We start from the raw sequence: 12,341 nt of genomic DNA on the forward strand, positions 1-12,341 counted from the left end.
AGGATGGAAGCTAAAATTGCCTCTCTAGCTAGACACGTGCACATAAAAACTCCAAGAATGCTTCCCTATGGACATTTGCTCTTGAAGACCTAAAAGTTTTCTTTTACACCAGCATTCTAATAGAGTATAGGGGAGCTGAGGCTGTATTTCCTAATTACGGCACAACAAGTTAGAATAGTTAGAACAAAGAAACAATCTGAAGGCAAGGCCACAGAAAAGGAGAGAGTGGCTTTGATTTTTATGGCCCCCTGCCCTTGGTCCTCACCCTCCCCTCCTAGCACAGGTGAGCAAAGCTTTTCCATCCTTGGCTTAGGACTACAAAAGACAAATCAAATCTCCCTGGATCTCTGAATCTACTATTTAATGAAGCCATAGTGGGAGAATCCTTGGAGATTCTTCTGAGATTTGGTTATCAGGAGGACGAATTCTTTTGAGAAATGGAAGCTGTGTTGTGTTTTTTCTGTTGGGCTTAGGCAGTGGACTAATTCTCCTTTTTAATTGTTTCTGCACTTACTTGCCCATTCTGTTCTCAACAGCAGTAGTCTTTTTGCCATGTACTCTTCTATTATAGACTAGGGTGAGGAGCGCATAGCTACAGTTTGCATTTGGAAGACAAAGTAAGAGAAATACACTCCTTGTTTCTTAGTGTCCTTGTTTCTTTAAGCTTCACTAGAACTTTCTGCAAAGATTAGTTTTTAATAACCTGTGAAGATCTTTTCTCTATTATAAATTGTGAAGCCAGAAGTAGGATTCTATACACTAGAGGAAATAAGTATCATCCAGCAAATATAATCTTTTTTGAGGAACTTAATACATTTTTACATGTTCTGTATGAAATGAGCAATGACAAAATTTGAAATATTTTATGCCAAGGTTTCAGGTTATTATTAATGGATTTTCACATTAAGTAAATGGAGCTTTGCTATAGACGGCTCTATTTTTAGCCCAGACTGTAAACAGAAATTGCTGCTCATTAGATGCCGACACTATTCTCAGACCACTACCTGTAATAGCTTATTTAATCCACACAACAGACTTTGGGGGTTGATATTAATATTACCTCCATTTTGTAGCGAGGAAGCAAAGACACACAGGGGTTAACTAAGATGCCTAGGATCACATAGCTAGTAGTGGTAACCTAAACTCTGCCTCAGTGGGCTGTGATAGCCCTCTAATCACACCAACACTGCTCCCACCAGGAGACTTCCGCCCCATCGAAGAGCACAGGTAAACCTCGGGATAGAGAGCCCAGGGGATGCCCTTCCTCAGGGTGATGGAGACATGGCATGGCCCCCACCACCCATTCACCCATTCGAGGCCTCTTCTCTACTCCAGTGCCTCCCTGTTATGCAGAATCTGGTCCCGAAAACTTACATGTCCCAGACTTCTGTACCACTGTATTCCAGATGCAAATTTGCTCTTTTCATTTAGATGCACCTGTGTAAGATTGGGAAGGTGAGGTGAGCTGTGGGTTCCTCTGCTTTTTGCCTGTGACTGCCCAAGCATAACTTAGAGAAATTAAGCTTTTCCACCACAGGGCCATAGCGTCCACTCACTCGCTTCATGGGCACCTGCTGGCAGCAGTGTGGTGACATAACCTACTCAGCTTGCCTCTGGCGGATGACTCCTTCGTGGGTGGAGAGCCAGCTGCTGTGGCCTGTGGCCCTGCAGGTTGCAGGTACTGCCCAAGGTTCCCACGCTCAGCAGGTCCCACGTGGCCTCTGAGGGCAGCAGGAGCAGAGCGAATGTTATTTTGGGGTTGTTCCGAGAGGCCCAGCCTAGAGTCCATTTCTCCAGTACCTAATTCTCTGCATTAAATCCCTTCCTGCATAAAATATCTATACTGATTCTGTTTTTCTGCATGTGACCCTGACAATACGCTTGAATTCCCAAGCAAAGACTAGCCAACTCTCCCAATAACCGGCAATAAAAAATGCCTTTGGGGAAGGAGTTGACCTCAGCACAGACCGTGCAGGCAAGCTCAGGTGATATTTGCTATGAAGTGTTATTATTAGTGTAAGAAAATGGGCTACTTGTCAGGATCAATTGGCAATCTCTTAAAATGTGTTGCATTTAAACATGTACAGCAGAATGCATCTTGTTCTCTTCAAATGTTATTTTGCCATTCTCGTTGGATTTTTCTGGTTCTTCCCACCCACTCAACCCCATCCCTTTGTCATCCACTCCTCTGTGGTTCCTTGATGTTTAACTCATTCTTACACTTACTGTATTCTAATGAAATCCCCATTTTCTTGAATAGCGTATTAGGAACTTCCTAGAACACAGACCATGTATCCCCAGGGTTTAACCCAATTTCTCAAATGGAGTAAATATTCAGTACACATGGACCTATGTATGAATGAAAGTCCCCTTTCTGGATCTTACTGTATATGGATGCCTAGCAATGACTATTAAAGTGAATATTGTGCTGATCAGAGTGGATAAATTCAGGTAAATGCCTCTCTTTGGAGAACTGCCATAACGAGGCACATTTCTTCCTGGATGGGAGGCTTATTATGTCTGTACTGAAGACCCAGGGAGCTAGGAAAATATTATGACTTTTTTTGTAGAAATGAGGCAATTACTCTAAAAGACATATTAGGCAATCACCTTAGTAACCCAAACAGGGCTCTAAGCACGCATTGTGAATATAAAGACAGGCACATTTTGCAAACAAGTGATTTTCCAAAGGATACAAACAGCTCCTGCCTTTAATTAGGCAAAGATGGTGTTGCTTTGCCCAATTGCCTCTGCCAAAGGAGAGGCAGCCAAAACTGTGCAGTCAACCATAGCAGGTCACCACCAGCACATTTACTGTTGTCTCATTTAATCCTCCCCAGTGAGGTCTGAATTATCACCAACTCCCACTTTACAGATGAGGGCCTGAAGCTGTAGAAGTGACACTATTGGAAAATGGCACAAAGGCCTTGAGAGCTGGTCCTTTGGCAATGAGCCCTGCCCTCTCTGCCGCTCATCCCCACCTGTTTTCCCAGGGCAGCCAGATGCAAGATGGGATCCTCAGGCATCTTAGTTGCAGAAAGGTCAGCGGTGACCCAGCCCCTTTCTGCAGAGCTGGGGCTCTGGCCTGTCCTCAGGAACCCCTGAGTTCTGGCTGTTCTCCAACCATTGCAGTGCATTTGGACTCTCAAACATGTTTTTTCCCACAGTCTGAGATCCACACAGTTCAGATGGTTACTTTCTGGTGAAGGAAAACTGTAAGAGCCCCATAGAACATCAAGGTAAAATTCACATCCCTGTCTCGGTCTACACTGAAAACGTGTCATCTGGAACCAGGGAAGAGGCAATCAGCTCCACCTGCATGGATCTGTCCTCTCCAGGAAAGCTGCATTCCTCCCGGGGCACCAGCTTTAAGCAGGACGTTGATGGGAGGCAATGTGCTGAGCACAGAGAGGGCAGGACGGGAAGAAAGCACACGCCACCAGCCCCTCCCAGCACCCCGCACAGCAGGCTCTCCCCACCCCGTCCTTGGACACCACAGTGGGCCTTACCCTGCCCCCCACAGCCTACCCCCGTCTCCGCCCTCACAGCTCCTTCTCATCCCTCAAGCACGCATGACCCCAATTGGCCTCCCTCCGTGTAACTCCCCCTCACAGCACCCTGTTCTTTTCCTCCTTAACCTCTGTCACAAGTTGTAATAATACTTTTGGTTTTTTTCTTCGTGTTTAAAGTCTGCATCCTCAATAGTTTGCAAGCTGTAGTTCAGAAAGGACTGTATTGTTTTTGCCCAACCATGGCCACTGCCCCTCTCAGCACAGCAGATGGCTGGATCTTGGTAAGATCTGTGGAATGAATTAAATGAACACCCAGTGCATGAGGGTGGATGGATAAATGCATGGATGCATCCCAAGTAGTGAGTGATAATGGGTGTCCAGGCTGAAGAAGAGAGGATATAAGGTGGGGTCCAAGAGAACTGGACCCCAAGTGGAAAGTGTGATGGGATGTTTTCTTTATGCCTCGTTCTCAGACCCAAGTAGGGAACAGTTAATGGAAGCTTTAGGAGCAAGCTTTCCATGCTGGGATTTCACACAGGTAAGAGCTATTCGAAATGAAATAAACTGCCAGAGAAGGAACTATTTCTCTGTTTCTGGAGGTGTTTAGGTACCAGCTAGATGATCACTTGCCAGGAGTGTTGCAGAGTGGGGAAGAGATTCCTGCATTAAAAAGGGCTGATCCTGAGGGCACCTGAGGATGCTTCTAGCTCTCTGATTCTATGATTCCAGGTGCTGCTGCTTCTCTTGAGCTAGAGGTGGCATTAAAACCCTTTGCTCCTGTCTTTTTTTCTGCATATGCTGTTATCTGATATGATTTTCTACTGTTTCCTTTCCTTCCTGGAAATATAGATGAGGTCTTGTCAGAAAACTTTCTGGACTATAAGAACCGTGGAGTCAATGGTTCTCATCGGGGTCAGATCATCTGGAAGATTGATGCCAGCTCTTACTTTGTGGAACGTGAGTACTTTTCCCATTCCTGTTGCTCAGAAGGAAGCAGATTTCAATTGCTTTGTTCTTTATTCCATAGCATTGCCTCCACTTAGAAACATGCCATGTTAAAGAGAGATGTAGATTTAATGATATGCTTAAAAATAGTGAGTGGTGAGCTTCGTAACAGCCATCCAAACTAGCCCAGAGGGCCACTCCTTTAATTGCAAGGGAAAGTTTGGTTCCTGTTCATTCATAAGCCTCTGGATTTAGGACCTTTTGGTTCTTGTCCCTTAACTTTCACTTCATGGCTCCCCTGGTGCTATATTGCCCCTTCTATATCCTGTTGTCTGGTTTTGACTTTGCTTGACTAGTCCTTCAGGACTCCTGGTTCATGGCCCCAGCATGTTGGCGATCTTCCACACTTTTCCCTGATTTTCGGTGCTGACCACTGTTCCTCCGGATGGGGCTGAGACATTACTACTGCCAGCCTGTGTCTTTGCTTTCCGACCTACTGGCATTTCTGGATATATAAACTTGTCATCATGTATCTTATTGAGATATTTTCCAAAATTGTCTTCTGTCTTTGAAAAGAGCTCATTTTCACAGTTATGGAAGGATTTTCTGTATAGGTCCCCATACCGGCGCATTGCCTTCCACATGAGGACATACCTGTATATGCCTCACATTTGCTAGCTGGAGGAGCACACAGATTACCTTGGTCCACAACTCCTTCCCTCACACATGGGCACTAGAGAGTGCTAAATGCACAGATCCCTTCATGCATCTCCTGTTTGTAGCAAGTGTTCATTCAGTATTCTGAAAGGAAATGGAATAGTCAGTGTTCCAGCTGCCCAGTTCTCAGAGGAAATGATGCATGGCCAGAAACTTAAAGTTGTCAATTATCATCTGACTTGTGGTTTGAGAAAACCTGTATGTTTTAGCATGTTTTGTTTCTATTTTTATTCACCCTCATTTTCCTTTATTCACTTAATGAACATTTTGTAAGACCTACTGTATTCAAAAAATAGATTTGAAGATGAAAGGCCTCATGTTGGCCCTCTAGAACCTTGCCGTGTCTCTACTCCTAGACTGGCACCAGTGCCCCTATTTTTGAATCAGCGCAAGCACAATGGGTGGACAGTCAGGAGATTAGACACTGCTGGGTGTAGGGGAGACTGACCTCATGGGATGTGATTGCTAGGCATAATGAAATTACCAGTAAGAGATCTTCTTTTCCTTAATACGTACCTCCCTGGCTCTAGCTTTTCTCCCCTCTAATCCATCCTGCATACTGATACCAGACAAAATGCCTTGAACCTGACTGCTACCATCTGCCCCAAAGCCTCATGGCTCTCCTTTCTCAGCTGTCAGCTGAAACCTCTCTGCCCAGCTTCCAAGCCCCAGCACAACTCACCCTCATCCCTCAACCCTACTTCTCCATCCTCCCAACACGTCCTCCTTTGCCCTGATCACACCAGTATCTTCCCCTACACCACTAAAAACATTCATTTAACAGGAAGAACTTGGGTGAACTTGATTTAGGGGTAAAGATGGGCTCCCCCTAGTGGTACCTAATAAGACTTTGCAAATGCCAGTAAGAACAGAAAAGTAAAAACTTCGATTGTCAATGAACATTAGACATAAAAGCAGACAGAACGCCCCAGTCTCCACAGGAAGATGGATGGGAGAGGCCTTCCTTACTATATGCCCATTTTCCACTTTGGGGTTCTAACTGAGAAATACACACCATTAGGGTCAAAATACAGTATCGCCTCAGGAATGAACACAACTTGCAAATTCTTATGTTTTCAGAGTCAAGGAAATGTGTATTAAGGATAATATGACATTAAACTGTTTCTTCATTCTGCTTGAGTGGATGTGAAAAATTGAGATTTGTGTATAAATTAAGCCAGCAATAGTGCCATTTCTTTCAAATCTTCAAGATTTCTGTGACATTTAGAACATTTCCTGCATATTCACCCCAAATAACAAACAATTTAATATAATTGTCTTCATCAGCCATATGAAGACACACTTTAAATATCATTAGAAAGCTATTATAACAGCCCTGTAAAATATACAAAATCTACTAGACTAAGAATATCTGTTTTGGAAAAGTGGATGAAAGTGAAATTGAAAAGATGGGTATTTACATTCTTGCAAATATATCAAATGAGAGATCAATATACTCAGAATGTATTATGCTATACAAATATAATGTAATTTTTCTAAAAGTCAAAATTCATCAAGACAAAGTTTAATTGAGCTTGCAAATGATTAGACATTAACTCAAGGCATACATATAAATCAAATAAATTAAAATGCTATAATGATATATAGTTTAGGAGTCTGAATGCACTAAAACTGTATATAATATGCTATATGAATTTATATTTTTAAAATATGAAATGGTTCACATTTTTGAAAATTGTGATTGAAAATGTGCCAAGTTAACAAAGAGAAAGATATTGGATGTACAAAATGTTCCAAGTGGCTGTCCTTCATTAACACATCAAAGCCACAAAGGTCCTCTTGCCATAATAATAATGCAGAATCCAGGTCATTATCCAAACGATTGCAGAATGTTTTGTTATGAATAAAAAATAAGACTTTGCCATCTCTAGTTAGTAATAAACACACTAATCTAATTGGCAATTTAATCATACCTTCATAAAATTAAAAGTAATTTTGCAAACTTTGAATAGTGGCCCAACTTTAAATGTTAAAATACAACAGGTCATTCTTTCTACCCGGGAGTTAAATTAAAATATGAAAATAAATGAGGTATTATTTTTACTTTCCATTTTTTCTCTTTATTTCTCCCTTTTAGGACAGTGGGGGTATATTGCTGATTATCTGGAGTCCATAATGTCTGAATAGCACATTTCTTTTGGGATTATGATTCAGTTTAGAATTAGGTAATTGCTGTTGATTTATACATGTTTTTTAAAGGACTGACTAAATTAGACTTCGAAAGTACCATCAAATTAGTAACATACAAAAACAGATATTTTCTGGACTCCCCAAGGAGTTCCATGCATAATAAAATACAAAAGACAGTGAAGCCTGAGTCATTTCCTATTCCCTGGCATAAGTTTTCCCTAGTGGGCGTCTGGCTATTTGACTATAGAATAATTGCTGTAATGTGAGAACTGTAAAGATGCGAATTTTAATACTGACAAAAGAAAGAACTGGTGAAATTTTAGCTTTACCCATCCTGTCATTTGTGTCATAACAGTAACTCAAATACTATTTTTTAATAAGCACAGTGATGCTCAGCCAGCCAGTCTCAAGCCTGCAGGTGGAGTTAAACCAGTCCTTGCTGACTGTGTGTTCCTGCGAGAAGCCTCTCAAAGTCATGGCTTGCATTGCCAAGAAACAGTGGCCAGAGGCAGTGATTCTGTAGGGAAGCCATCTTTGTTGATCTCTGGCCCAAACCTGCTATGCGTAGCCCCCGTTCCCTGTAGCTCCCCATCAGCAGGTAGAAGGGTAGCGTGCCTGGAATAGCCACTGATGAGGGCCAGAAGTCTCCCACAGGGACCTGCTTTTCCAACTGCTCCCGTGGCCCATCATGTTTGCTGTCTTGAACACCACAGTCACAATCGCTGCCTTCTCACAGCTATCTGGCTGTGACCCAGAGATCTTCAGTCCTGCTGCTCTGCCTTGCTGTAGCTTCTGGCCCCTGGCTCAGCACGGCTGTCACCAGCTCCTGCCTCGCCTCAGGGTTGGTCACTCACATGTAGCCTCTTCCCCTCCTCTGCCCTGCTCCCAGATTCACACCCTGAGAACTGCTGGCTCAGACCTCATCATTCCCTGCCTTTGTCAGAAAAACATCCCTCAAGCCCCTTTTCAGCACATCATTTCCAAATCCTTTCCCATCACATCATCCAAAAGTCAAAAAACACACAGTGGCGCCTGATTACACATGACATTCAATCTAAGCACCTCGTCCTGCTGTGAGTTTTTAAGGACACCAACCAAGCACGGCAAAGTGATATTTACGCAGGTGGGAGGACATGAAGATTTGTGTCCTCACCCCACCCGTTGGCAGGGGGCCTGAGTGAGAGGCACGTGGGCTCAGGGTCCGCCCTGGTGTGACCCATTCTGTTTATCCATCTAACAAATGAAGTTAATGTACATCCCCCACAGGTGACCCCAAGGTGAACTGATTCACCCTGTGAGTACCAGCCACATGACTGGTTTGGCCAGGTCCACTGTGCATGCAGAAGGCTTTGGGTGAGGGATTGTGGTGCAGCTCTGAGTGGGGTTGGAGCAGGACACATTTTACTTTGCATTTCTCCACTGGGAATGGACATGTTGGTGTCTTGGTGACAACTGTGAATTGAATGGCTTCCATGGTTGGAGATGAAGGGCACCAAAGGGAAAGCGGAGCTCTGGGAGAATCACTGGCTCCCCTCATTAGCATTTCTGGCACGTGCTTTCTCCTCTACAGCAACACAGCAGAGTGAGGGCAGGTGCTGCTGGAGCCGGAAAGCTACCCAGCTCTACGATTAGACAGATCTGATAAGGTCGACCATCCAGATGGCTGAGGTGACACATTTTAGTTGGATCTGTGCATATTCTCCCCGAGACTCCTCTATTTTTAGAGCTGGTATGGCTGACAACCGCACTGTGGGCTGCCATTCCTGATCACTGCTCTGTGATTTCCAGGGAGATGTCTCCATTTGTTCTACAACAAGCATCTGAGTCATAGGCTCTCAGCCCTCAAGGAGTCTTAAGTCTACTTGGGGAGACTACACACAGTCTTATGACAATGCACACTGCTCCACAGGTTTTCCATAAGGAACAAGTATGGCTCCTTATAAATATTTTCAAGAAATGGACATTTACATTATTGTGTCATTTGTATTATATAATTCCACGGAAGCCATTGCTCATCCTGTTTAAAACTATCCTGGGAAATCATGGTCAAAATTGAACTTTCCAACAATCACAAAGTAATTTCAGTTGACTTGCATTATTACTTATATTTCTGAAAATTTGAGAAAAGAATATACATATTTCACAGCAATACTCCTAGAATTCATTTTCCTCTTTTCCGTGTCCTTGCACCACACAATTCTCCAGGCATCCCTCCTTCCTAACTTTCTCCACAATTCCAGCCTGATCACAGGTCACACTCCTTCTGCACTTCTTCCCTTCCTTAGTTCCTCCATATTTTGCTTACAAAGCCTGAAAGAAAGAATCTTGATGGAGAGAAGCCTGCTGGAATGGTAGAAGAAGGAATCCAATCACCAAATACACAACCACTCACTCTTCCTCAGACCAGAGAGAAGTGGTTGGAGATAGTCATACAGTGTATGAGCCACTGGAGGCCAACTAAAGGGTGCAGTGGCTCTGACTGAACAGGGCCAGTGAGACAGTGGGAGTGGGGCAGCAAGGGCAGGGGTTCAGGGGGAAGACAGGTCAGAGGAGTGGGGAGACACGCAGCAGGCTCCTCTTCTGTCCACTAAGTGTAACAAGCCTAACTGTGGTGTGCAGTCTCTTCTTAATGTCAAATATTCCACTGCATCTGGAGTATCAGAATCAGTCTACAGTCCACAGAGGTGTCAGTCTCTCACATTAGATAACAAAGAGCAACTAAGCATTATTATGGAAAGCAGCTAGAATGATATAACCAGTCACTCAGCTCAGATTGCAGCAATACAGATAGAGCTGGCTTCCAGTTGGATGTACATCAGTCTCCCAGTGAGAGGGAAACTCTTAATCAACACAGAGAAATGGCCAATGGCCCTATTAACCCAAACTGAAATATTTCTGGATTAACCTTGGGTTGCCATTTCAATGAGAGAACATACACCTTCGTCTGCCTCTGTTAACCCTATAGTTCTTGAGGCCTGCTGGGGACTGTGCTGGGCTCCAGTGCCTCAGAGCTAGAGGCGAAGGCTTAGTGCCTGCCCACCCAAGGCTCTCACATTCTAGTAGGGGGTCATATATATATACTTCTGCCTACGTCCTGTGTCCGTGGAAGGGGGCTCCTGACCTGGCCGTGGGGCACAGAGTTGATCACCACCCATGGATAAGAGGAGCTCGTAAGCAGACTTGGCCAGTGGGAAGGACTGGTTTTGGGGGCCAAGCAAAAGAATGATCATTCTAGGCAAGCGACAGCACCCACAAAGGTATAAAGGCACTGGGGGGACAGGCTGGGGTAGGTGAGAGCTCAGGATGGAGTCCCAGAAAGCAGTAGAAGCAGGTGGAGTGGACATGGGAGGGGAGAAGAGAAGGAACAATGTGGAGGATTTATTGTGGACACAAACTCCTTGACACTCTTCTCATCAAGAGGTAGGGTCCGTGTCCCCTTCCCTGGGGTCTGAGTGGGCTCCATGACCCTGTGCGAGCTGCCATGCTGAGGGGACACTGTGCCAGCTTCCAGGCTCAGGTGCTGGGACACTGATGGCTCCCAAGTCCTACCCCTTAAAGCACTGCTTCCTGGAGCCCTGAGACAGCTGCATGGAGAGAGCATGTGGCCAGCCCAACTGGTCCAGCTGCCTTCTGGGGCGACAGCAGAGGTCCAGCCCAGCTGTTACCAATGGCAACAGCATGTTAGGCCCCGAGAGAGCTGCTAGCTGGGCCCAGTCACCTCCTGGGGCTTTGAGAGATACTAATACCCAGCTGTTGTTTGCTGTGCATTTTCAGTTAGATTGTTATGCAGCCATAGTAGCTGTAGCACCAGGGAAGCAAAAGAACATGGCTGTGGAAGTCAAGGGAGGAGAAACTATGAAAGGAGGTGCTATCCTCACGACCTGGTGAGTGCCAGAAAAGGGACTGGAGACACGGGCCCAGGTGCATCTGCAGAGGGTTGCCACTTGGAACTGTGCTGATGTTTGTAAAAAAAAAAAAAATCAACGAATTCATGAGAAAGATGGCAGGCGGATGGGCAGCAGAGAAGCAGGATAGAGACAGGCTGGCGCATGCATACAGACTGAGCGCAATGAGCTGTAGAGCTAAGGGTTCTCACCTGTTTAGTGCTTACCTGTGTCCATGTCATCGCAAGGAGCTTCCATCCTTTCATTTCCTGCTGATGGGAGCACCATGAGATGGGTGCCATTGTCATTATATTTGAGGAGAAAACTTAGTCTCCCAGTCTCCCAGATGTGGTAGGCAGTGCAGCCGGGATTTGAACCAGGCTGACCTGCCTGTGCTCATCAGCCCCAGAAAAGAGCCTATGGGAACACTGGAGATGCAGGACATGGAAGGGACATTTGATGGCTGGAGGCCCATAAGGAGCGGAAGGAACAAGATGCAGAGAAGACTTACTGAGACCAGCCTTTCCTGGAAGCCCTTGACCCAGTACGGACAAGGTGCCCGGAAGTGAGGGTGGGCAGGAAGAGGACAGGGAGACGAGGAAGACGTGTTGTGCCAACCACTCTACAGCGCCCGTTTTCCTCACAAAGAAACGAGGAGAAACTGGAAGCATGTAGGCATACAGATGTGGTGGAGTCAAAGTAGAACTCCATGAAAAGGCATTCTCCCCATCCCTCTTGTACTCAAAATCACAGACACATGGGGCTGGAAACAATCAGGATGCTGAGCAGCACCAGAGCTCTGTCTCCAGAGCGGTCTCAACAAGAGAAGGAGGGAGCACCATGTACATCTTATTCTCCCTGAGACAGGGACACAGTAGCTTCCTCATACAGGCCTGGGCAGTGAGGGCAGAGAAGCCAAATTTAGCAGCAGGGTACGTGGGACAGACAAGGGAGACCGACCTAATTGAGATGCCATGTCTGGACCTGCAGCCAGGTGAGAGGCCCTGTCTGAAGGGCATTGCAAGCCGACTATCACAGAGTCCAATTAGACAGACATGGCAGATGGTCATGAAGGTGGCTGCAGCCATCCTAGGGGGTGGCGATTTGTGCATGGCTTACAAGACCCCTGGGC

At 45.3% G+C, this 12,341-nt stretch overlaps 1 protein-coding gene across 4 annotated transcripts in view; it reads left to right on the forward strand.

The window, feature by feature from the left end:
* Positions 1 to 12,341, forward strand: part of HECW1 (HECT, C2 and WW domain containing E3 ubiquitin protein ligase 1) — a 394,788-nt gene that overhangs the window by 191,976 nt on the left and 190,471 nt on the right. For all 4 annotated transcript variants that reach the window (XM_073239079.1, XM_073239081.1, XM_073239080.1 and 1 more), the window contains one exon: positions 4,362 to 4,469. In XM_073239079.1, the coding sequence (XP_073095180.1) occupies positions 4,362 to 4,469 (108 nt within the window). The remainder of the gene's footprint in view (positions 1 to 4,361; positions 4,470 to 12,341) is intronic.

This window comes from Manis javanica, chromosome 6 (assembly GCF_040802235.1).
Source record: "Manis javanica isolate MJ-LG chromosome 6, MJ_LKY, whole genome shotgun sequence".
Taxonomy (NCBI): Eukaryota; Metazoa; Chordata; class Mammalia; order Pholidota; family Manidae; genus Manis; species Manis javanica.